At 39.7% G+C, this 27,409-nt stretch overlaps 2 protein-coding genes across 2 annotated transcripts in view; one reads left to right on the top strand and one right to left on the bottom strand.

Moving 5' to 3' along the window:
• WDFY4 (WDFY family member 4) overlaps nt 1-27,409 on the bottom strand; it is a 358,549-nt gene that overhangs the window by 65,594 nt on the left and 265,546 nt on the right. Inside the window, exon 47 of the mRNA XM_060191396.1 lies at nt 26,875-26,937. Coding sequence (XP_060047379.1) covers nt 26,875-26,937 — 63 coding nt within the window. The remainder of the gene's footprint in view (nt 1-26,874; nt 26,938-27,409) is intronic.
• On the top strand, nt 301-20,984 carry LRRC18 (leucine rich repeat containing 18). Its single transcript, XM_007526478.3, has 3 exons — nt 301-419; nt 15,145-15,997; nt 19,430-20,984. Exons 2-3 carry the CDS (start codon nt 15,234-15,236, stop codon nt 19,449-19,451), a joined length of 786 nt encoding a protein of 261 aa, XP_007526540.2. The 5' UTR covers nt 301-419; nt 15,145-15,233; the 3' UTR covers nt 19,452-20,984.

The following is a 27,409-nucleotide window of genomic DNA, read 5'->3' as shown; positions in this document are numbered from 1 at the left end:
CATTACACTAGACTGTATGCTGTAGAAATAAGCTATTTGTCTCCACAGAAAATTTGGGCAACTTTTTCCCTTGCTTTAGAAATGTCACTTCCAGTGCTCACATGGGAAACAGACTGGCTCTGTCTGGCTCTATGGCCACCCCCCCCCCACCTTATATTTATAATAGTTGGGGGAAAGTGGAAAGAAAACCCCTTGCAAGAATCCTAGAGGACTAGGAGTCAACTTTCCTTGTGGGAAGGGAGCAGAGCCTGCTGGGAGGTTTGGATGTAAGCCAATTATGTTCTTTCACCTGACAGACTGGTGCTTTGTCACCCAGCAAACTGGCTTCCAGATTATGCTAATTAACTTCAAGTAACAACTCTCTTGTTGCCTGGTGACAAAATTTTCACAGTTCAGGAGCAGGAACTGGAGCTAACAAGGTAAGTTTTCTCTGCTATTGGCCCTGCATTTACTGATTTGCCTTAGTTTTGGCAAATAATAACCACTTCAAACTCTACTCCACCCCATCACTGCTTCCTTTGAGCATACAATTTTGGAAATGCCAGTGGTTCTCCTGCTGTGTTTTATTTACAACTCCCAGACAGAAGCTATAATGCACTATTTAGGAGGTGGAAGAAACTGGCCCTGAGCCCCAGGGAGGAAGGGCAAACACTAAGGATCCAGGGAGGATGGGTGCTTTAGGTGCCTGGAGTCACCGACAGACTTGGAAAGGGGAATGTGTGGGCCAGAAGGGCTAGCTTTAGGGATTAACACTTGATTCTCTTTCCAACAGATCTCTAGAGCATTTTTGCTTCTCCACAAGTAGGTGGAGACTAGTATTAGAACTGCTTCTACATCTAACCAGTTACCCTTGAAAGGAAACTGTAGGGTAAATGCTTGCTCACTTGAATCTGTGAAGGTAACTTCAGCATATTTAACTTGCTAACTGTGGTATTTTTACTCTTCAAACAATCTGAAATTTCTAGTCTATTTTGTATGTCAGTAAACTGAGTTTCTGATAAAATCAATAGTGAAGGTGGGAGGTGGCAAATGGAGGAGTACATTTTTTTTTCTTTTTTTTAATATTTATTTATTCCCTTTTGTTGCCCTTGTAGTTTCATTGTTGTGGTTATTATTGTTGTTGTTCTTGTCGTTGTTGTTGGATAGGACAGAGAGAAATGGAGAAAGGAGAGGAAGACAGAGAGGGGGAGAAAAAGAGAGACACCTGCAGACCTGCTTCACTGCCTGTGAAGCGACTGCCCTGCAAGTGGAGTCTTTGTGCTTTGCGCCATGTGTGTTTAACCCACTGCGCTACCACCTGACTCCCAGAGGAGTCCATTTCTTTTCTTTTGCCTCCAGGCCAGAACTACAAATCCACTGCTCCTGGGGGCGGCTATTTTTTCCCATTTTGATGCCCTTGTTATTGTTATTGTTGTTATAGCTGTTGTTGGATAGGACAGAGAAAAATCAAGAGAGAAGGGGAAGGCAGAGGAGGAGAGAAAGACAGACACCTGCAGACCTGCTTCACTGCTTACAAAGTGACACCCGCCCCCCACAGGTGGGGAGCTGGGAGCTCCAACCGGGATCCTTATGCTGGTCCTTGCGCTTGGCACCATATGTGCTACTGCCAGCCCAGAGGAGTCCGTTTCTATTGGCCTCAACACCCTTGTTTCTCTGCTACTCACATCCTTCTCTTCTATGACATTGTCTTTTTTTTTGAAAGCACTGAAGAGTTGCCTGGGCCTAAGTAATGTGTCTGCTGCCTTTCTTGGTAATGTTGACCTCATTCCCACAAAGTTACATCTATCTGCCTAAAGTTGTCTTATAAGTGACAGTGTTGAATCCTTCAGTAAAAATTTCAAATCAACCCAAGAAAGACTCAAGAAGGAAAGCGAAATCTGAATTAGGGAAGTGTTTCCACTGAAAAGGACTAGAAGTCACAGCAGTTTCGCACAAGCAGTGAGTCCCAAAGCACCTTTACAAATCAGACTAAGTTGAAACCAAGTAGGAGAGATTTCACATCTAGTGCAGAGAACTCAGAAACTACACAGTTGGAGTCCCTATTTCCCCCTAGGTCATCAGTCCATCTCTTCAAACTTTTGCTTGATCATATCCTCAAGTTTATATACTTGTCCCCTTATAACTATAAAAGCTTTTCTTTCTCCTTGGTACAATATGATTAAAACACATTAAATCTGGGGTCAAGCAGTGGTGTGCTTGGATGAACACACACACTATCATGAACAAGGACCCAGGTTCAAGCCCCTGTTCTGTTGCTATCAGGAAGAAGCTTCAAAAGTGATAAAGCAGGGCTGCAAATGTCTCTTTGTCTTTCTCCCTCTCTATCTCTCCTTACTTACCAATTTCTCTGTCCTATTCACTAGTTGTGAAGTCTAAGAAAACAGATACTCTTTGTGAACATTTGGAAATTGGGACAGGCCTAGAATTCATCCAATCCATCCATGCATTCTCAACTGAGGGCCTACTTTGTACCAGACACTTGAATGCCTCAGAAGACCAGAGAGAAGAAAGTATTGAGCTTGGGGAATCTGGAGTCTTGTGGGGGAGGAAAGTGAAAGGCAGACAACTAAACTAGATACACTAAAAAAATACATTCTAAAATATATGTAGGAGATAGATGCAGTAAAAGGAGCATGACAGTTAAGAAGTTCAGTGGACAAGCACACTAGGGTTAGTTTACCCTGTTAATTGAGGAATAATTGAGAGGTATATAGTATTGTGAAATAGTAAACAGACTGGAGCTGAACAGTGGCACACCTGGTAAAGTGGACATGTTACAATGCTCAAGGACCTGGGTTCAATCCCCTTGTCCCCACCTGCAGGAGGAAAGCTTCATGATCACTGAAGCAGTGCTACTGGTTCTCTCTCCCTCTCTCTCTCCCTCTCCCTCTCCCTCTCCCTCTCTCTCCCACACATTTTCTCTCTGCCTCCAGGTTATCACTGGTGTTTGGTGTCTATAGTACAAATCCACTGCTCCAGGTGGCTACATTTCCCCACCCCACCCCCCATTTTATTGGATAGGACAGAGAGAAATTGAGAGAGGAGAGGGAGATAGAGACGGGTAGAGAAAGATAGACACCTGCAGGCCTGCTTCACTGCTGTGAAGTGACGCCCCTGCAGGTGGGGAGCCAGGGAGCTTGAAGTAGCATCCTTGCTCTGGTCCTTGCACTTTGTGTGCTTAACCAGGTACACCACCACCCGGCCCCACTCTCTCCCTATCTTCCCCCTCCTTCTCAACTTCTGTCTCTGTCCAATAACTAAATACAGTACTTTAAAAAGTAAACAGGCCAGCCATTCTTCCACTTTGAGAGGAGCAAAACAGAGCGAGGAAGAGTTCTCTAGACATGATAAGAAGAAGGACCAGGCCTTGGTTGGTTGATGAGGAGGGAGCATAGGCATGATGGTAGTGGTAGGAGGCTCCTTAGAGGTGGAAGGTTAGGCCATGAGGACCAGCAGATGGACTCTGATCTTTACTTGCATGAATGAGTCACTGGAGGGCTGTGAGTCAAGGAATAATGTGAAAGGTCTTGCTGTGATAACAATTCTTTGGTTGCTTTATTGAGTACAAACTGAACAAGCATAAAGATAGAAGTCCCTGTTCAGTCAGTTCAGTTTGCCCTTTTCTCCTTAATATGAGTGCCCTGAGGGATTTCACTCAAAATAACTAGAATATCATTTAAAAAATATAAGAGATAACGTCTGTCAACGTTTTTTTTGAGGGGGGTATAGAACTAGGACTTCCCACCTGTGTGTGATTTTATTACTCCAGTTCACATTTTTATTGAGAGAGAGAGAGAGAGAGAGAGAAGGAGAATTCTCAGGACCTGAAACTTACAGGCCAGGTACTTAAACCACTATGCCACTTCCTAAACTGCGAAACTAAGTCACTAGTCACTTTATTGCCCTGTCTACAGAAGTAGAAGCTGAGCAGAGAGGTTAAAGAGGCTAAGCAAGGTAGAGGGAAGGTAAACAGGAAGCTGAGCAGTAGCCCATGAAAAAGACTCCACAGTCCCTCTGCTTTTCATCCTGCTAAGTCATATCTCTGGGCCCTACTTTCCTTCTCTGCAAGGGAGTAAAAAATTTCACTACCAGTACTAAACTCCATCAGAGGAACTGGATTCACACTCCCTTTCTAGGGTTTGGAAGTATGGGACTAATTTTGTTTTCTTCTGTTTCCCTGGTGTTGAAATTGGCTTGTATGTTCTGTTTTGAATGTGTGGGCTGATGAACAAGGCATTTCTAGTCTGTTAAACTAATAATCTTAATATTTTATTTTAATTGTAAGGCACTGATTCCCTTTTGCTCCTTTAGCAAATCCAATTAAAACAGAGTACATTCAGAATAACAAAATAGATGCTATTAAACCACTAAGAAATCATAATCTTTTGTTATTGGGCCATGTGACCCCCTGGGACCTTTTGCTCTGAGTAAAAGTTGAATTCTCATTATCTGCTCAAGGTGGGCGTGGGGGGGACGGCAGGAACAGTTTGACAGATAGAGACATCGCAAGCAGCACTTGTACACTGGTACTAAGGACAGAGAGGTAAATAAAATTAGGAGTAGACAAAGCTATACATGTGTAATATCCTAGACAGATACTTAGAGCTGCATTGATCAAATTAACTAGCTACTTGCCAAATGGAGTGAATCTGATAATCTTCATATTAGACACACTGCAGGGAAGAGGGGGGCTCTGATGTCATGAAGCAAAAGTTCCACCCAGAAGCCTTGAAGGAAGGCGGGCTGTGTGAGCTTGGATATACCACCTTGCCCCCCACCCCTTTCTTTTCTCATTGCTCCGTCTAGTGGCCCTTACTTTGAGGTGGAAGGCATTCTCCAACCTTAAAGGAGAACTGTGAAAATTGACACAGTGACAAGTGGGAGGGAGCTTTCTGAAGAAGAAACCTGATGGTCCCTAAGGACCCCTGTAAAGAGTGCATATAGCAGGGAGGGGCTGGTAATAATGTTGCATGACAGATAGACAGAGGTATATTCTGTTATTTAGCAAGAACAGATATGATTCTTACAGAAGGACAGCTTATTTTTTTGGCATGTCTGTTTATTTATTTATTGAATAGACACAGCTAGAAATAAAGAGGGTAGGTGGAGGCAGAAAGGGAGAGAGAGAGAGAGAAAGGGAGAGGGAGAGGGAGAGAGAGAGAGAGAGAGAGGGACTGCTTTTCACTTCCCCCTGCAGGTGGGGACTGGGGGTTTGAACCTGGGTCCTTATACATGTGCACTCAGCCATGTGCTACACCATTCAGCCCCAGAAGGCCAGCTTTTTTTTATTCCCACCACGGTTATCACTGGTGCTTGGAGCCTGTACAATGAATCTATCATTCTCAATGGCCATTTTTTCCCTTTTTCATTTCTTTTATTTTGATAGGCCAGAGAGAAATTGAAAGTGGAGGTGAAATAGACAGAGAGAGAGAAAGAAAGGGAGAGAGAGAGAGAGAGAGAGAGAGAGAGAGAGGAATCCACGTACAGCACTCATGAAACTTTCCCCCTGCAAGTGGGGAACGGGGACTTGAACCTATATCCTTGTGCATGGTAGTGTGTGCATTCAATTGGATGCACCACTGAGAGGCCTCCAAAGGGCCAGATTTTTATTTATTATTATTTTTTTGTCTCCAGGGTTATTGCTGGGGTTTGGTGTCTGCACTTCGAATCCACTGCTCCTGGAGGCCATTTTTCCCACTTTGCTGCCTTTGTTGTTACCCTTGTTTTGTCATTATTATTATTGTTGTCATTGATGTTGTTGGATAGGATAGAAAGAAATGGAGAGAGGAGGGTAGACAGAGAGGGAGAGAGAAAGACAGACACCTGCAGACCTGCTTCACCACTCGTGAAGCAACCCCCTACGGGTGGGGAGCCAGGGGCTCAAACAGGGATCCTTAGGCCGGTCCTTGTGTTTTGTGCCATGTATGCTTAACCTGCTGCATTACTGCCGAACCCCCTAAAAGGCCAGATTTTAAAGATTTAAACCCCTGCAAGGTTGAATAAACAGACACTGTTTCTTTGGTGAGCAACTGGTCTCACATTCTAGGGTCACACTTGATTAAAAAAAAAAAACAGATCTTCTCTCTCCTGTAACACCCAGTATGACAGGTTTACACCATGGGGGCTAGTAGGGACAGAGGCTGAGAAACAATAGATTCCTGTCTCTATCACTGTGGGTGGGTGGGTGGCACAGGCCTGATAAAGTTAATTGTCTGGTATTATTAGTGTCTTTTAAGGTCTCTTTCTTATTGTCATCTGCCAACTTGTTTGTTAAATGACTATTCGTGATATAGACAGACAGATAGATGTCCTTAAAACAATTGTCCTTGTCCTATGCACTGACCCCTTAACACAGACTGATCAGGGCATGAAAGAACCTAAGATGATTTATTCTATAACAGTGACTTGCACTTGGTCCCTCTGAAAGGTCTCGTCCACATACTCTATCTTCTCTTTACTCTCAACCACTGCAGCCAGACTGCAGAGCACCAACTGGAGAGCACCAATGCTGCTCTCTGGTTGACCCAGACCAGGCTAGTAAAAGCCTGAACCAGTGTCTAGTCACCCAGAACTGAGGACTCTGCAATACCCCTAGGTGCTGGCATCACTGAGCCCCTAAGCCATCCGAAAGGAAACACATGTGAGGGCAGGGTAGCCTAAATGTTCTGTGGCAGAGGTGCCAGGATTTCAGAATGCCCTTTTCTCCTTGGGGTCTGTGGAAGACAGCAAAGTACTTCACAGGACAGGGCCTTATCTTCTGCTACAGGAGAGAGAAAGCGTAGTGCAATGGTGAAATCACAAGACACGGGTTGGGGTAGATAGCAGAGTGGTTATGCAAGAGACTCTTATGCCTGAGGCTCCAAAGTCCTGGGCTCAATCCTCTATACCACTATAAGCTAGAGTTGATTGGAGCTCTGTTTAAATAAATAAATAAATAGAATGAAAGAAAGAAAGAAAGAAAGAAAGAAAGAAAGAAAGAAAGAAAGAAAGAAAGAAAGGTAAATCATAAGATACCACAGGCTTGACACTGTGTGGTGTGTGGTGTGTGTGAGTGTGTGTGTGTGTGTGTGTGTGTGTGTGTGTGTGTGTGTGTGTCCCTGAGGAAGTCACATAGGTTCTCTGAACCTTCAATTATCTTCCTGGACATTTAAGGATTGACACTTTACACAGCTGCTCTAGAGATGAGGCCAGATGACATGCTTGCAACAGTTACTTTGGTCCATATTGCCTGAGTATTGGCGACAGGTAACCAAAGTAACCAACCGTTGCAGAACTTCTGAAACTGATATCAGAACCCCCCCCACCCACACACACACACTCCAAACAAGGGGTTCTTGTAAGACCCCACCCCTGCGGTCTTTAGCTCTCCTCTGTTCATTGCCTTCTGTTACCTCTCCCAAGGATTCAGAGGAGCTATTGCTATGAGCATAGAAATGTCTGTACTTCTAATCTGCCCCCTCCCCTAGTAATTTGTGCTTTGGCAACCACAAGGGCTTGGCAAAATTCAGCTGGGGGCAGCAGTAGAGGAATGAAAGCACTTCATATTTGTATTTGAATTTGTACTGCAAAAAATCTAGTAATACTACAAACTATAAAGTGCACATAGTTCTTGGCCCAGTTTGAGCACTGGACAAATGATAATTTTTCCAGCAGAGGCTATGTCTGAGTCAAACACTAGTACCTATTCAATGAATGAATTAATGAATTTGTTTTCTTTCTTTTTTTTTTTTTTGTGGAACCAAGACCTTGCACATGAGTAGTTTCATTACTGGGGGTCACATCATTTTAAAAATATATTTATTTATTGGGTAGAAACAGAAACCGAGAGGGTAGGGGAGATAGGAAGAGCAAAAGACAGACACCTGCAACACTGCTGCACCACTCACAAAGTTTTCCCCCTGCAGGTGGGAACCGGGGGCTCGAACCTGGGTTCACTGTAACATGTACGCTCAACCGAGTGCTGGGGGTCACTTGTTCATTTAGATAAAGTGACACAAAGACAGAAATAGATGAGAAAAAGAAAAGACACCACAGCACCAGGATTTCCTCTACTGCCATAACACCTTCCTTATGCACCCAAGGCTTTAACCTGGGCTGAGTGCATGATAATGCAGTGAGCTGTCTGTCCTGTTCTCTAATGCCTATTTCAGAGGCCTGATCACTCTACATACAGGTCACAATGACTACCTACATCTCCACAGGGCTTCTCATGTGAAAGCACAGCATACTGTGGGGACTGAGGGTTGGTCACAGGCTGATGTCAGCTACATGTGTAGTCCCAGCAGAGGTATGACCAGACTGCTAACATGTTTTCTTAGTGGTCTCCTGAGAGGCAGGGAGAGAGAATAAATGCACTGACTCTTGACTGAGTGACTCTGCTCAGGGAAATCTTCATTATTTCCTATTAAGAAATGATCCATACATGCAATAGACATTTCCCATGAAGCTTAATCTCAAATACTGGCTGTGAAAGGGCAGGGACTTTTGAGATTTCCATTTTATAGTGTGACTATCCCATATCTCCATGTATCAGTCAAAAAAAAAATGAGATGACTACTAGGAGATCACATTAGTGAGATGTTTAGATTTATCAGCGATATACAAACAAAGTCAGTGTTACTTAAAAATGCAAAGACACATGAGAGTGAAGCAGCACATAAACTATTATCATACAAATAACAATAATCTTCCAATTGAAAATGCTTGCATATATTTGGATGGCATTAAAATATAGGTTGCCATTACATTTTTAATTTAGATATCCATGGGGTGTCCCACCATGCTGTTTAATTCACAATGACTAAATAGAGAAATTAATTTGAAATTAAAGTTAAACCAACTGGTCCAGTTTTCCCAAAGTGTGTATGTCATTTGCATAAAACAAAAAGGCACAGTACATTTAGAAAGTCCTCATATTTTGATTTCTTAGCTGTTTGTGCTAAATGAAATCTATTATTCATATAGCCATCCATCAGTACATATATATATATATAATATATATATATCCTCTCTATCTATAGCTATATATACATCCTATCTAATATATATATATATATATCCTCTCTCTCTCTCTCTCTCTCTCTCTATATATATATATATATATATATATATATCCTATCTATCTATCTATCTATCTTTGAATAATTGCTAGTTTCCATTGTGTAGCCTGATCCCATCCTGATACTGTTTCACATTTCTTTTGCCAACTCTCCTTACTCAGTGGGTAGGATTCTATCCATACAATACTGAGTGACGAGAAGGGGAATTAATGGTCTTTGAGGGCTGCTGGCATTGGTCTGTTTCTAGGGACACTCAGAAGCTGAGCAGGTCAGGATAGACCTTGAGCAACAATGCATTTCTTCAGCCTATAACCAAGAATAAAGTTTCCAACCAGGTACGGTGATAAAAAGCTTGAAAGGGGCGGGGTCTGCTCATACTCCATCTGGCCTGGGGCTGTCTGGGGACACAGACCCTCTGGGGAGGAGAAGTGCATTATCCTGGTCAGCCCCTACTTTCCCCTACAGGTGATTAATGAGTAGGCTCAGAGCCAAAAGGTCTGTTGTAAAAAGATGCTTTAATGGAGAAGTGCTCCATAGATAGTAGTTTCCTTCCCATTATTCATCATAGCTGGGAAGACTTCTTAACATGGTATATGTGGGCTGTAGGGACCAAGCTCAACTAGGATCAAGTGGCTAAATCTATAGTCTACTGATGTAGTCTACTCTCTTTTAGCATGCCCTTTCTGAACTGAACTTAGCAGTGATTGCACTGTTTTGTGTTTTGTTTTTGCCTCCAGGGTTATCACTGGGGCTCCAGTATCTGCACTAGGAATCCATTGCTCCCGGTGGCCTTTTTTTTTTTCTTTTCCTTTTCTCATTGCTACTGTTGTTGCTTTTGGACAGGGCAGAGAGAAATTGAGAGAGCAGGAGTAGGCAGAGAAGGGGAAGAGAAAGACAGACACCTGCAGACCTGCTTCACCACTTGTGAAGTGGCTCCCCTGCAGGTGGGGAGCCAGGGGCTCAAACTGAGATCCTTGTGCAGTTCCTTGCACTTTGTAGGCCTAACCCAGTACATTACTGCATGGCCACTGATTGCACTATTTTTTTTAAATATTTTTTTGTTTATTACTGGAGACAGAAAATAATTGAGAGGGGAGGGGAGAGAGAGAGAGAGAGAGAGAGGGAGAGAGAGAGAGAGAGAGACCTGCAGCTCTGCTTCACCATTCATGAAACTTTCCCCCTGCAGACCAGGGACCAGGGACTTGAACCTTGGTCCTTGCACACTTTAATGTGAGTGCTTAACCAGGTACGCCACCGCCTGGCCTTTGATTGCACTATTTTAAAGTCCTATTAGCAGTCAGTTGTTTTGCATCCTCATAAAATCTTTACACTGCTTTTATATTTCATTTTATTTTGATATTCTAATAGCCATGTCATAATATCTGGATGTATTATCATTTTTCATTTTGCTAGTGACTAATAATTTTTGCGTTTTTTGTGTGGGATTATTTGCAAGCTTTACTACTTCTGTGGTGAAATGCTTTATCATTTCAGGGTAATTTTTCATTTTTTCTTTGTCCTCTTTATTACTCTTGGTTTTGAACTCTTTATAGGTTCTGGATACTGATCTTTTGTTGGATATATGATTTACAGATGTTTCCTTCTGCAGCTTTTATTTTCACAGAAAAAATATTTTAACTCCATAGCAGTTCAATTTATCAATATTTTCTTTTAAAAACTGTACATTTGCCTAACTTAAGCTCATGAGAGTTTCTTCTAAGTTTTCTTCTGAAAGCTGTGTAGGTTTCCCTTTCTGTTCTTCTTTCTCAACTTCTTTTTATGAGTGGGACCATCCCCTACTCGTCTTTATCTTTCTGACTTAGCTCACTTAACAGAATTCCTTCTAGTTCCATCCAGGATGGGTCAGAGAAGGTGGGTTCATTGTTCTTAATAGCTGCATAGTATTCCATTGTGTATATATACCACAGCTTTCTCAGCCACTCATCTGTTGTTGGGCAACTGGTTTGCTTCCCCCTACATTTGGGTAACCAGTTGTTACGACATTATTTGTCAGTTTCTTCCTCCATTGAATTTCCTATTAAGCTTTCAAAAATCAGTTGACCAAATTAATCATATTTGTAGGGATCTATTTAGGGACTCTACTTTCTTATTAATTTTATTCCATTGATCTATGTATGTCACCAATACCACACTGTAATTACAAAATAAAATTTGAAATTAGAAAGCATGAATCTTCAAACTTTATCTTTTCAAAATTGTTTTGAATTCCCAGTTTTCTTTCCTGTTTATTTATTCATATATACAAATAATCTCAATAGCAGTTTTGAGCTGATCACTAGATTAATTTGGAGAGAACTTACATTTTTTTTTACTACATCTAGTCTTCCAACTGGAGGAGATGTTATGTTTATCCACTTATTGAAATTACTTACTTTCACCATTCTTTTGTAATTAACATCAGAGTACTCTTGCACATTTTTCAACTTATGTAAAGTACAAAGTGTGTTAGTTTTGAGCACTTTTTTCAGATTTCATTTACCAATTGTTTATTGCTAGAATACAGAAATTCATCTGGTCTATTTTGCATTAACTTCATAACCTGCAACCTACTAAACTCACCAGTTAGTTCCAAGAATGTTCTCTAGAATTCTGTGGATGCTTTATATGGTCAATTAGAATGTATATAGTCTATGAATAGCAAGTTTGCTTCATTCTTTCCCATCTATATATACCTCTTTTCTTTTTTTTAAATATTTATTTATTTATTCTCTTTTGTTTCCCTTGTTTTTTTATTGTTGTAGTTATTATTGTTGTCGTCATTATTGGATAGGACAGAGAGAAATGGAGAGAGGAGCGGAAGACAGAGAAGGGGAGAGAAAGACACCTGTAGACCTGCTTCACCACTTGTGAAAGGACTCCCCTGCAAGTGGGGAGCCGGGTGCTCAAACTGGGATCCTTAAGCTGGTCCTTGCACTTCACGCCACGTGCACTTAACCCGCTGCTCTACGGCCTGACTCCCTTAATTTTCTTACATTACTGCACTGCATAAAATTTCCAATATAATGCTTAATAGGAATATTGAGAGTCTACCTTCTTGTCTTATCTCAAATTTAGGAGATAAAGTAGTTGGTCACAAAGTAGATATTCATACAATGCTCTCTATTAAGGAAGAGTCTTTCTGTCACTTGCTGAGAATTTTTGTCATGAATAGATATTTAAGCTTGTGGATTTTGTGCTCTAAAATAAACTTTAAAGGGGTCAGGCAGTAGTGCACCGGGTTAAGCGCACATAGTGCAAAGCACAGGGACCAGTGCAAGGATCCCCAGTTTGAACTCCTGGCTCCCTACCCGCAAGGGATTGCTTGGTGAAGTAGGTCTGCAGGTGTCTGTCTTTCTCTTTCCCTCTCTATCTCCCCCTCCTCTCTCAACTTCTCTCAGTCCTATCCAACAACAGCAACAATAATGGGGGGAAAATGGCCACTAGGAGCAGTGGATTGTAGTACAGGCACAAAGCCCCAGTGATAATATATATATATATCAGGTGTTTTCTAGTACTTTTGATCTTTATCATTACTAATGAGAAGCCTGTAGTCATTTATATTGTTGTCCCTCTGTAGATAAGACTTAATTTATTTTTCAGTTACAGTTTTGAGCAATTAGATTAGGTGTCTGAGTGTGGATTTTTTTTTTTTTAGTTTATTCACTAATTTGGAGTCCACTGAACTTCTTGTACATGTAATTTTTATGTCTTTCAGTAATTTTTAGAAATTTTCTTTCAAACATTTGTTATATTACAGTTTCCCCTCCCTCTTCTGAATATATATAGCATACTTATATATATAGTTATCACATATACATATATAATAACTTTTTAAATATTTATTTATTTTCCCTTTTTTGTTGTTGTTGCCCTTGTTGTTTAACATTGTTGTGGTTATTGATGTTGTTGTTGTTGGATAGGACAGAGAGAAATGGAGAGAGGAGGGGAAGGCAGAGACGGGGAAAGAAAGAAAGACACCTGCAGACCTGTTTCACAGCCTGTGAAGCGACTCCACTGCAGGTGGGGAGCCGGGGGATCCTTACCCTGGTCCTTGCGCTTTGCACCACGTGCACTTAACCCACTGTGCCACTGCCCGATTCCGTATATGATAACTTTTTAATGCAACCTCCTCACTTCTCTTTGGGGTCCACAGTTTGGTCAGGGCTGTAGGTTCCTACCCCTTAGAGTTTTAGGTACCTACTTGCCAGACCTATGTCAATCTTACTTCTCCAGTCTGCCTGGTTCTATACATCTTCAAAATTCTCAGAGGGCTTATCCACATTCTCCTTCTACAATCATTAGTTATATTCATTTGGATAGAAGGGGAAGCATGTAGTTAAATAAACTGTGGCCAGAACTACTGTTTCTTCCAATCAGTGAACAACAACAACAACAAAATGGAACAACCTGACGTAGCTGGTTTGCTGTTTCTAAAAAGTAGGTTGAGCTTACCGAGCCAACTTAAAAGAACATCAGCGTTGCTGAGAGATAAATATACTGTCACTGGATGCTATGGTGCCTTCCTTCTACTCATCCTAAGAGGCTGTGATTTATAAAGATTTGCTCGAGTGGGATCCACTGATGTTCTTCTAGGGGTGGTATCAGTGGAATTTATAGTAAATTTTACATAAAATTTAAATTTTATGTAAAAACCAGTTCTTACCCACTTCTCCTTAATGCTAAACATCGTGGGGTGAATGAGAAAAACATGATGAGATGTCCATGCAGTCTAAGAGTTGGCACTTCATGTCATACATAAAATGGTTTATAAAGGGTCTAGATAATGAAGTACAGAAACTACAGATCACCTCTGCCAGTTCATCTCTGCGGGGACATGGAAATAATGCAAGCATTCTCTGGTCTGGTGTGGGAATCTTCATCCAAAATAGAAAATCAGAAAGCAATAGGCACCAGGTTATAGAAAAGAGGTGCTAGAAATAAAGTTCTAGAACCAAACAAGACAGTTGGCATCCCCTTCTTAGCGGTAGACCTTCTTCATTTCTGATCCCTACTTTCTTCTCTTCACAATGGGGATACCCAAAGATCTCTTTAGATCACTGAGAACTAAAATCAACATGGGCAAAGTTTCTGATAGTGTTATTTAATAACTAACATTATCAAGCATTTAATGTAGGCTGGGAACTATCTTGAGTGCCATACAGATTCGATATTTCCAATGAATTATACAAGGGGATTATTATAACAAATGAGAAAACTGTGGCACAGGAAATTCAACAAAACTGTTTGTGGTAGGACTGAACTTCTAAATCAAGTATCTGAGGACCAAAAGTTCTCCATCAGCCTATGGATTATATACTTTTTTATATGCCTGCAGTCATAACTATTATAGTTTTTTTTTATCCAAGCAGAGATATTTACAGTAGAATTTTGGTGTGACAGATGTGAAGGGAGAGAGTCAAGAGAAAGGGAAAAGAGACAAAGAGCGGAAAATATATTGTGAAAAAGACTCTGAAGGTGTGTACTCTGCCCTGGCCTTCCATCCCTGAGTGCTGGTGAAGGACTTTCACATGCTGCTTCTGCTGTACTACAGCTGGAATAGTCAAGGTTCTTCACTAGCTCCTCAGGATCCAGAAGGTTAAGACAATTGAAATGCACAGGAGTATCTTAACTCCCACTTTACTCCCGCATCCAGGCTTATATTGCTTCCCAAAACTCAGAAGTCCCACCCTAGTAACTCATGTGATAATGTTTGTGAAATACAAAATTTGTTAGGGTCTGGGAATTGACAAATATCAAACACACACACATACTTGCAGCAGAAGTATGCGCACGCTCACGTGTATCCCTTGGTGAAGTACATATATGTGAAAGTTCAGGACAGTGGATAGATTCATAAAGCAGGGAGTGGCATGGCCAATAGGAGTTCAAGTTTGCCCTATATCTACTTCACATATCAGAACAACCAAAGCCTAAAGATAGTCAATTTGCTGGAGATCTTTGGTTGGGTTACCTCTGCTTATGTCCTAATTTCTTTCTCCTCTCTGTTTATAAACCATTAGAGAATAGGACATAATTTGGGGGGAGTCATAAATGTCAGTTCCTAACTTTTTTCTCCTCTTATCAGAGTACATCTAGACCAGCAGTTTCCTGTGCTAACTCTCCTTAAACTGACCACCCACCAATCAGAACAACACACTTCCCTACCAAAAGAACATGGCCAAGGGTGGGAAAGGCCCCAAGGGTAAGAAGATCACCCTCAATGTGGCCAAAAACTGTATCAAAATCACATTTGATGGGAGAAAACGTCTTGACTTGAGCAAGATGGGAATTACCAACTTCCCTAAATGTATTCTTCGACTCAATGATGTGGATGAACTTGACCTAAGTCGAAATATGATCAGGAAGATCCCTGACTCCATATCCAAGTTCCAGAACCTACGTTGGCTGGACCTGCACAGCAACTACATTGACAAACTCCCTGAGTCCATTGGCCAGATGACCACCCTGCTCTACCTCAATGTTAGCAACAACAGGCTGACCACCAACGGCCTGCCTGTAGAGCTCAATCAACTCAAGAATATTCGTACCGTGAATCTAGGTTTGAACCATCTAGACAGTGTGCCAACCACTCTAGGTGCTCTGAAGGAGCTCCATGAGGTGGGCCTTCACGACAACCTGCTGACCAGCATACCCAACAGTATCTCCAGGCTTCCCAAGCTAAAAAAGCTCAACATAAAACGAAACCCCTTTCCCAAGGCAGAAGAGTCAGAAACATTCATAGATTCCATTAGGAGATTAGAGACCTTATATCTGGTGGAGGAGAAAGATCTGTGTACAAACTGCCTTAGAAAATGCCAACAGAATCGGGAAAAGCTGAACAAAATCAAGAGCATGGCCACCGCAGCGCCGAGAAAACCCCTCTTTTCCAATTTGGTCTCACCCAACTCCACGGCCAAGGATTCCCAGGAAGAATGGAGGTGACCTGGAACCCTCATCCTAAAACAGGAAGGGGTAGGGAGGGGAGGAGGGTTACAGTGGGCTACATCCACAGGAAACTGAAAGATTCCCTGTTCCTTTGACAGCTCTTCCAGCCAGGCCCATAAACACCTTTTCCTACTTCCTTGCCTTGTGATTTTGTTGACTGAAAGGCTTTTAGTTCTTTGTCATTGAAAAAGTTTCTCTCTGTTCTGCATGTATATATCCTCACACTTCTTCTGTGCCAGAATCCTCCTTCCTACAGCCCATGGTCTAGACAGTTAATGTTAGCAGCACAAGTCTCATTATCACACATTTAAAATGAACCATAACCAACTCACAAATGAGAATCCTGTTCTATTTTTTTTTTTAAATTTACTTATTTATCATTGGATAGAGACAGAGAGAGATTGAGAGTGGAAGTAGAGAGACAGACACCTGCAGCCCTGCTTTACCACTTGTCAAGCTTTCAATTCTTTAGGGCTTCAAAGTTCAGGATTCTAAAACAACAAGGGCAAAAAAAGGAAATAAATAAATATTTAAAAAATCTTTTTAAAAAAAAGTTCAGGATTCTAAAAACATGAATTGGTAAGGACTTTGACCCATGATGCCTTTAGTAAAGAACAATTGAAAAAAATATATATATCAGGACATTATTGTCTGGAAGTTAGGAAATCAAAGCCAACTGGTATGCAGAATTGGCCTGCCAAAAAGAAAAAACAAAAGTTCTGGAGTTGGATGGGTCTGCATCCAGGATTTCTCTCTAAGAACTAGAATGTAGTTCATTTCAGAACTGAAATATTACTTTGGAAAATGCCTCTTGGGTCTGGGTGGTGGCGCACCTGATTAAGTGCACATATTACAGTGCATTAGGAACCAGGTTCAAGCCCCCAGTCCCCACCTGCAGGGGGAAAACTTCACAAGTGGTGAAGCAGGGCTGCAGGTCCCTCTCTCTCTCCCTCCCTCCCTCTCTCTCTTTCCCTCCCTCCCTCCCTCTCTCTCTCTCTTTCCCTCTCTCTCTCTCTCTCTCTCTCTCTCCTTTTCTATCTCCTCATCCCACTTCATTTCTCTCTGTCCTATCAAATAAAGTTTAAATGAAAAAAATTAGAAAGTACCCCTATTAACAAGAATATATATATATATATATATATATATATATATATATATATATATATATATATATATTTTACAATAACTCCAGTGGTGGAGTCAATCCTCACAAGAGCTAATACATTTTTCTGGCCTCTACAACAGTCATTCACATTTTCATATTTCTTGACAGAAAAGAATAAAAAAAGATGTCTCATTGGTGAAAAGATTTTATGGTAGTCGGTGGTAAAACACTGAGAGAACTTCACTACGAGTTCAGTGAGATGCATTTTTTTTTCACATTATCAACTACAGTACTTAATTTCTTCACTTCTCATTGCTTATTCTGTAAAGATTAGCTATTACAATTCCATCTCAACTCTGGCATCTCTAAAGATAAAATTCAAAGATCTCTTTTCAGTTTTCCCTTTATTAAATGTTTTGCATTTTAAAAGGAACAAAGCTATTACATCATCTTAAATAAGAGTTTAAAATATACACAGTTCTACAATGTAGACTAATTATAATATTGACAGATTTACTTATCAGTGAATCTGGGACTATTGTTTTTCTGTACATATTTTTACATAACTTGAATTATAGAATTCATGCTTTTGTCATGTTTGAAGCCAAGTTGCTAAATGATCTTTTTTTTTTTTTTTTTTTGTATTTGTTGCTGTTGGCTTATCTTTTTACTCTCAGTAGGGGACCAAGGAGACAGCACAGTGGTTTTAATGCAACAGACTTTTTTTTAAACATTTTTTCCCCTTTTGTTGCCCTTGTTTTATTGTTGTTGTACTTATTGTTGTCTTCATTGTTTGGATAGGACAGAGAGAAATGGAGAGAGGAGAAGACAGAGAAGGAGAGAGAAAGATAGACACCTACAGACCTACTTCACCACTTGTGAAGCGACCAGGGCCCCTGAAGGTGGGGAGCTGGGGGCTCGAACCAGGATCCTTAGGCTGGTGCTTGCACTTTGCCCGCTGCTATGCTATCTACTGCCCAACCCCCCTGCTACATGATCTTAATATCAATAATTTAAAATGTCTGTAAGATAGTCAAACATGGGCATATATACCTACGGATTACTGATGGACAGTTGTTTCCAATATTAGTATAAATGGTTTCATGATAAAGGCTAGTATGATTAAGACATTTAATAATACTTTTCTTCATTATTTTCTTGGCATAATTCCATTAATGGAAAATTTGTGCTAACAAGTATGCTTTAAAAATAATTTTGATACAGATTAACAGGTATATTATAAGCAAACACATACATACATACACACACACACACACACACACACACACACACACACATCATATGCATCTTTGCCAGTATTGAGTACTACCCTTTATAGTCTTCATTTACTATACTAAGTGATTTGTATTTGAAACATTTCCACAGATGAATGGAACAGTTATATCTGGGAAGTAACATCATGAGGTAGCACGTCTTATGCTGAGGAGGAGCTCACTAGTATGCTGACTTAATGTATGTCCCTAAGGTTGCCTGCTATCTTATCTCATCTTTAACTTAAGAAGTGCAGACTCCATGCAGAGGCATAAGACCCAATCAGAAGGTGGTAGAGTCTTATCTGGATACTACCCATTTCCATTCCTCTATGTAGAGATAACTTCTTTAATACTGAGTTCCTTTCATAGGATCATCAATGACCTAGAGTTGAGAAAAAGATGAGCCATGGATTTGTTCCTCTTACCCCTCTCTTGCTCCATTATAGAACATGTCCCTTGCTGCATTTGGCTTCATATCTCAAATCCCCCCATAGGACTTTCTCCTGGATTTGCTAATAACTAAGTGGTTGTCATACAAGATGACATTTAATTGTCATCTGTAAGCTTGGTGATATATTATGATTTTTCTTCTTGAAACCATGTCTTACAGAAGGGTTTTAAAGTGCATGTAACTTCATCAGGATTGAGAAATAAATGGAAAGAGGTTCTTGGATTGTCACAGAATGCATTCATGTTATACAGCTTTTTAATCTGGAAATCCTAGCTGTAGGAGGAAGCAAAGATTGGAAAGATCAGTTGGGAATCATCATCTACTTTTGATTTCTTTTCCTGTCAAATCTGATATTAATGATTCTTTATACTTCAATAATACCACAATCACCTTTTACTTCCTGGAAATTAAATTAAACCTAAAAACACTTGGTAGGAAAATCACTGGGATTATCTCTCTTCAAATAGAATGAAAAGCCTGGGAATATAAACTCCCTCCATAACTTTCTCTAAAAGTTGAGTGTGACCTCCACCCTTGTTGTATTTTCCTTGCATAACCTAGAGTAATTGCCTTGATTTCTTGTCTCCATCTTCAGGGTACGGTTCAACTCACCTTAGAGTAGTTTACGGCAAAAACTTGAAGACTAATCAGCTAACAGGAGTAAACAACTTTCAAGAAGAAAAACTGTTAGGACAAGAAAGAGAGTGACAAGGGGAACATTCTGGAAGCCAGGCTCTCCGGTGCTTGTCAAGCTACTGACTTATTTCACAAATGCACTATCTCTTTGTTTTAGACTTTTCCTGTGTATGTAAAAATAATTTTGGGAAATACATGTTTTATTTTTTGTGCACGCAGAGGGCACATTTAAGAAAATTATATATATATGTGTGTGTGTATATATATATTTGGCATATATTCCTTTTTTATTTTTTTACCCTAATCCTAATGTAAACAAAGATTTGAAAAATAATTTAAAGTTTATAACGTCTACAGTTCACTCAAACTTGACAATACTGGTAACTTGTGATATGTATAGTGTACCACCTCAATCAAGCAACTAAAATTTATACAGAAAACATTCAAATGAATAAGTACATAACATAGGGTCAGACAGTGGCACACCTGGTTATGTGTACACACTACAGTGCACAAAGACCCAGGTTCCAGCCCCTGGTCCCCACCTAAGGGGAAAAGCTTCACAAGTGGTGACATAGGGCTGCAGGTGTCTCTCTTGTCTCTCTCTCTCTCTATCGCCCCCTCTCAATTTCTCTCTGTCTCTGTCCAATAATAAATAAATAAAATTTATTTTAAAATACATAATGCTAAGAAACACTATAGACAAACCAAAGTAGAATTTTTAAGACTTTTCAGCATGATTTAATCTGTTATGAGAATTTTCAATCACATACAAAATTAGAATACTATAATGGATTTCTATTTTCTGATTATCTACTTCAATGACTATACAAACACTTGTTTAATCTATTTTATTCCCTCCAATGGGTCATTTCATTATTTAAAATGATGGCTTATGTTGGTATAACACTGGTTTACAATAATATAAGATTTTAAGAGAATAGTTTCACAACAGAATTAAAAACATTTCAGAAATTTACAAGTAGGAAAAAGAAACAGAAATGAACAGAAAAAAAACAAAAAACAGTAAATTAACATGTTCTAATATTTTAGTAATTATTGCATTAATGTTAATATAATCTTTATTTGCAATGGCTACAAACTAGAGACAAGCAAATACTTCTGGACAGGCAAATGGTTAAACTAACCCTGGCATAGCCAGTGTATGCAAGAACAGGGACGATCTCAGTGTTAGTATTCTGAGTAAGAGTCTTATCTCCAGAGGTATTATACACTCTAGTTCTGACTATAGAATAATCTATGAACTACAAAGTGATAGAGATGAAAAGCAGCCGGGAGTTAAGGAGGATGAGAGGGGGCAGACAGTGGACACAAAGTGGTAACAAGATGGATTTATTTTTTAATTGTGTATATGGATTTTGACGGTGTTACACAATTCTACACATGTGATAAAGTGCTAGTTACGCACATATAATTGTAATAATGTCAATTTGGGGTTCTGAAACTATACTGTAGTTCTATAAGATGTAATCACTGGGGTGAGGTGTAGTGACACCTATCTTGAAGAAATATGAAATGATACATATGTGATAATAGTCTTGTAAATTGTAAATTGTCATTTATCTCAATAAAATGATTTAATAAAGAAAAATATGTAATCATTAGGGGGGAAATAAATGAAGACTCCAAGGAGTCTATTATTTTTGCAACTTCCTGTGAATCTATATTAAAAATATTTAAATGTAATCTCACAGCTCAGATGGAGCAGTAAACAGATCATGTACTACTACTGGTTCTGCTTTGCTAAATGAGTATGACAAGCTTAAAGGTCTCCAGCCATCCCTAAGAGTGATGGCATCTCAGGGAAAGAAGCACCTTGAATTCAGTTCATTAGACTAACCTAAAGTTATCCATTAATTGATCTTATCCTTGAACAGTCCTAACTGTATTGTAAACCATTAAACTTACTCCCTCTGAAATAATGAAAATATAATGCAAGGCTTCTCTACTCCCCCCCCCCCCCCCCCCGCCAAGTTCTCTGGAGGAGGTGAGTGCACAAGTAGCAAGCTGGAGTGAGGGGAATTTGAACCAAGAGTTGCTTCCTTCGCTGTTCTGGGTTTTTCACACCTGCCCTCTATTACCATGGGAGTAACATGATTTAATGGAGTAGGAAGGACAAAGGCTTGGTGTAGATCTTACAGCTGAAGCTAGGTTTTTGTCTAAAATGGTATCTGTGATCATGACTAAGAATAGAGCTAAGATGAAAAAGATTTAGTGAAACAAAGACAAGGACTAACACAGAAAATATCCAAAGCTAAGATTCAGGCATATCTCAGGTGGCTATTACTACAGGTTACTTTTCTTTGCTGCCTATGGCTCACTGAGCTCCATGTGAAGAACTCCTAAATGTTGGGGCATTGATTATGCCCCCAGGGTGTTCAGCTTCCTCTGGTCCTAGCAACTGCGCTCCAAATCTCTGACTGAGTTTAACAGTCTATACAAACGTTCTTCTGGAAGGCTTTACCAAGAATTACCATGACCATTTTTCTCCACCCAGACATGGAACAGAAGCTATCTTTATCCAGGTCATCATATAGATTACCTTTTCTTAGCCTTTCAGTTTGTCAACAGTTCTGATCTTTGGAGAATAAGATTGAAAGAGCAGAAGGGGGAAGGAGAAATAGCTGAATTTTGACCTCCATGACACTAGCAGAGGTGTGTTTACGAGTATGAGTGATTATCATAGGAGACAGGAGTTTCTCTGCAAATTTACTGCTTTTTATAGTTTTTTAAGTTCTTTGTCTTTCATTATTTTTTTTCAAAAGCAATCTATAAAGAAAAGTCTGAAAATATTAAGCAGTAAAGCTTCCTATACCCCCAAATGATTACTATTCTAAACAGACATTTAATTTACGTGTTAAAAAACAGAGAGAATTCAAAAATTACAGACATTTAGATAAAATCAGGCCCCACCCAGATAAAAGTAATGTCTCATGCCAATGGCTTTCTCTAGTCCAGGGATGATTCCCCCTCAATGTCATGGCAAGTCATTTCAGGTATTGTTAGATAAAACATGGCTATGGAAAGATGCCTGAAGTTCATGAACAAATGTGTACTGTGTGCAGCATATTTGAGGCAGAGTCAGCTAAGCATCCAAGAATTTCTGTGAATTTTCTAAACTTTGGGGACAATATGAACTGGGTCCACTATGAAGTAATATTGCTGAGCCAGATTGTGCCACCCTCTTAAATACAAGTCTGTGCAGAAATAAGTCCAGATCTGTCCTATGGTCCAGTATATATCCTAAGGAAGCAAACACACCCATCCAAAGAGATCTGTACATTTCTTTGTTCATATCAGCATAAATTGTAATAGTCCAAACTTAGAAGCAACCTAGGTGTCCAACAACAGATAACTGGCTAAGAAACTTGTGGTGTATATGCACAATGGAATACTGTAACTCAGTTCTTAAGGATGATGAACTGGTCTTCTTCACCTCATCTTGGATGGAGCTTGAAGGAATCATGTTCAGTGAGATAAGCCAAAAAGAAAAGGATGAAATCAGATGATGTCATTCACGGGCAGAACTTGGGAAACAAGAATAGAAAGGGGATAAGTTGAAACTGTCACTGGTTTGGTGTATTGCACTAAAGAACGGGACTCTGAGGAAAGAGGAGAGAGTGATGGGAGGGGAAGACTTTAGGTCCTGGTATGAGATGATAGACCTTGGAGGGTGGCAGTGTTTTGCATTCATCTGTCTTGGTGAGATGAGAAATTGCACCCATGTGCCAACAACTGTAGTGTAAAACATTAGCTTCTCAATAAAAGGAAAAAGGAAATTCAGGATACATTTCTAATAGGAAGATACTTTTATGAAAAATAAATTTACATGATGATATATGAATTATATCCAGTATATGACTATTGGGGGGGAAAAAGCAAAGAATTAGTCTCCAGTTTGCCATTTATTTTGACTACTAATCTGCAGATGCTGAGTTTTCTAATGGGGAGAACTAAAGTCATTCAGGTTGCCCCAAGCTTATTCCAACACTGTAGAAACAGACTTGATACTGCTTAGAAGTTCTCAGAACTTAAAAGTGTTTATGACTAATTTACTGAATAAAAATGCTGGCATGTCTCTTGTTATAACAAGTCTGAATGTTATAACAAGAGAATGAATAAATATAATTCCTCAAGGAAAATATGTATAGTATACCCTTTTAAATTTATTGTAAAGGGAGAATACATTTTTTTTCATGCAACTTTGTGACAAACGCATTCAAGAGCAAACTATATGGTATCATATACCTTCAAATAGGCTAAGAAAGGAGATCTAATGTTAAGGATTCTTGCTATAAAAATAGAAAAAATGGGGCTGTGGTGGCACACCTTATACCACACATTATAGTACTTGAGGACCTGAGTTCAAGCCCCCAGTATCTACCTGCAGGAGAGAAGCTTCACAAGCAATAAAACAGTTTCTCCCTCTCTCTCCCTGTCTCCCCCTTCCCTTGGAATTTCTCTCTGTTTCTATAAAAAATCAGAAGAGGAATCCAAAGAAAGTTTGGGATTATCTTGGTTGTAATGACTGCAATTGTTTTCATATGTCTAAACTCATCAAATTGCTTAAATGACATACATGCAATTTGTATATATGCAGCTTGTTTAGTAATTATACCACACACACACGCACACACAATGCTATGGTGAAAAAAAAAAAGCTATGGCAACAGAAAAGAATTAAAGTATAATAAACCTTGACAGTGTTGAAAGGAGGAATGTGAAAGAAGATGAAAGATGGATGACCAAAGAGGAAGAAAGTCCCAATTTTTCAACACTGCTTCAATTCATGCCTCTTAAAAAATTCTAGATGTTAATCTATCTTTCCCAGTGAAACAATAAAGAAAATACTGCTCTAAAGTGTTCTTTGTCATATTTATTTATAAAGAAGGAATTGCCTCCTTTGTTCTTGTTACCCTTTAGAAAAGGACGAATTTAATATTTAGAGCCAAGAGATAGTCAGTTCCAGAAAAATAAAAAACCTGTTTCTTGTTAACTGTCCCTGGAAACTTATGTAAGCCAACACAATTGTTTTTGTCTTCATTTTGGGACAATTAAAGTAAATAGCTCAACTAGGTAACTGGCCATGTCTTCATTTTCCCTTTAAAGTCATTTTCTAAGTAATTTTTAAAGAATTGCAGTAGTGTGTGCTTAATTTTGAAGCTGTATCCAAATATTTTGGAGGGGTACAGATTCATTTAAGTCTAAGGATACACATTCATTCACATACTTTTGCCATAGCCCTATTTTTTTTAACTCACATCTCAATAGAGCTGCCTGTATGTAGCATGGTTGAAATTTCTCACTGTAAGGCACTTGTACAAGGCATCTAGAAATCATTGTCTAAGAAATTCCTCTGGGATTATAGAGACTTGCACCCCACAGCTGTCTGCTTATGCCCTTGTGATGCATTCAGAATAGTTTAGTCTTATATGATGAATTATGGATTCCAAGTTCATCCAAGCTTTTGTAAGTAGTTTCACTTGAAATCTCAACCCATAAGAACTTCCTTGGAGTACAGGTATGGAGAGAGCCACTGCCACTGGAATTCTAGGTAAAATTTTGGTACCTTAAATCTCTGGTGTTCTTTCTTTTTTAAAAGTGATTATATATATGTATATGTATATATATATATATATATATATATATATATATATATATATATATTAAAAATTTATTATCTGGGGAGTCGGGCGGTAGCCCAGCGGGTTAAGCGCATGTGGCGCGAAGAGCAAGGACAGCATTAAGGACCCTGGTTCGAGCTCCCGGCTCCCCACCTGCAGGTGAGTCATTTCACAGGCGGTGACGCAGGTCTGCAGGTGTCTTTCTCTCCCCCTCTGTCTTCCCCCCTCTCTCCATTTCCCTCTGTCCTAACAAGAATGACATCAATAACAACAATAATTACAGCAACAATGAAAAACAAGGGCAACAAAAGGGGAAAATAAATAAATATAAAAAATAATAAAAAAGAAAATGAACTGTTAAAAAATTATCTATTTATTTGTTGGATAGAGAAAGCCAGAATTTGAGAGGAAGGAGAGAGGGAGAGAGAGAGAGAGAGAGAGAGAGAAAGAGAGAGAGAAAGAGAGAGGAACTACAGCCCTGCTTCACCAATTGAAAAGTTTTCCTCCTCTAAGTAGGGACTGGTGGCTTGAATCTGGGTCCTTGTGTATTATACCATGTGTGTCCAACCAAGTGCACCACCACCCGGCCTCAGATTTGGTCCTATACAAGGACCAAATTACTCATTAAATATGATTGATGAAGAAATAAAAATATATAGTACAGGCCAAGGATCTTGGGACAGTTAAAGCCCTTCAGAATGTATCGTATATCTTTCAGAGATGAGAAGCAATATTCATTCAAGACATTATCTAACAGGCAGCTAGTCACTTTTTCAAGACTCATTGTATAGACTGGGACACTGATAATACAAATGAGAAACAATCAAATTCATTCCAGACATGTTACACTGGTCAACCTAGTCCTCCTAAGGCTGGGCCCAATGCTACTTTTCCACCCTGAAGCTCTGGAAGGGATACTGATGGTTGGGAAAATGAGTGAAAAGAAGAGACACAAAAGAACTGAGAGTGATAACAGCAACTTGTTTTAATTAGCTGTTCCATAAACATACCCAACATGTATAGTATATGCTAAAACTATGCAAAGGAATTATAATTTATGGGTCACCTACTAGAGACCCAAATCAGTTTTATCTCAGAGCTCATGGCTGACTCTTGCAGTAGTTTCACCTGGCTGCTTAAGTGGTCCCTGAGAGTTCTTCATCATTTTGTCAAAGCTTCTCTGAGATGATACATTTTTGTGGAGCTCTATACACTATTCTCAACTGAACCCAGTGGTTTTCTATTTTATATCTATAAAGGATGGTGTGTCTGGAACTGTGTAAAGCATGGCACAGTATAGCCCTGGAATATTCTTCTTCAGTGGGATAGATAGCTATGATGAAAATAAAAACAGAACAGTGCCCAGTTGTCCCACAGGGGCAAGGTGGTACACAGACTGATGCACAGAGACAAACTTATGGTGCAGGATTGCAGGTGTCTCCTTCTCTCTCCCTACGATCTCTCCCTCCCCTCTCAATTTCTAGCTGTTCTATTTAATAAAAATAGAAGAATAAAGTTGAAGGGGGGGGAATCACAGAGCATGTGAGGTTTCAAGTCTATTTGTAGAAGGGTAATTGCTAGAAGGTGCTCCAGGAGTAGGATGGAGAATGACTGTGGATGGGAGAGAAGAAAATCAAAGCGGAGCCAAGTCAACATGGCCTTTGCACGACTTGTTTACAGCAGAACCAGACAAATGATAAAGCAAGACCAGCAGTAAGTCTGGAGAGCAGAACTAGATCCCATCCTGTACCCCCCTTACCTGAGATTGAGGGGGTCCTCTGTGCTGCTTTTCCCCTTTAAGCTGGGCTGGAAAGAGCAGAAGCTAAACAAGCAAAAACAGGAGCAGATCATTCTATCAGCACAGATGAGAATTTCTCAGCACCCAGATGTTTTTGGAGCCATGTAAGAAGTTCAGCTTATTCTTGCCCCGTCAGTCCCCATTCCACCCCCTCCCAACTCATGAGTGCTAGACCTGGGTGTACCTCTGAGGCACCCCCAAGCCAAGCATCCTGTAACATTACACACACTATACTTAATCACAAAGAGTCACTAAAGTAATAGTTACAATAAAACAAGAAGGCTTTCTCTTTTTTTGGGGGGAGAGGTAACTTTTCTAATACTAGGTAAAATTAATGCCTCATTTAATTTTAGGGAAAATATTAAATCCTACCAAAAGAGTTATAGGGTAGTGAGCCTCTTATCAATCAACATTCAAATGAAAAATGATTGCTTTGTCAATATTAAAATGAGGTATTTTAAGTATCTTCCTCAAGGCCAAGAACTTGATTATTTCC

Source organism: Erinaceus europaeus, chromosome 1, assembly GCF_950295315.1.
Source record: "Erinaceus europaeus chromosome 1, mEriEur2.1, whole genome shotgun sequence".
Taxonomy (NCBI): domain Eukaryota; kingdom Metazoa; phylum Chordata; class Mammalia; order Eulipotyphla; family Erinaceidae; genus Erinaceus; species Erinaceus europaeus.
This window is presented reverse-complemented; position numbering and strand designations above follow the sequence as displayed.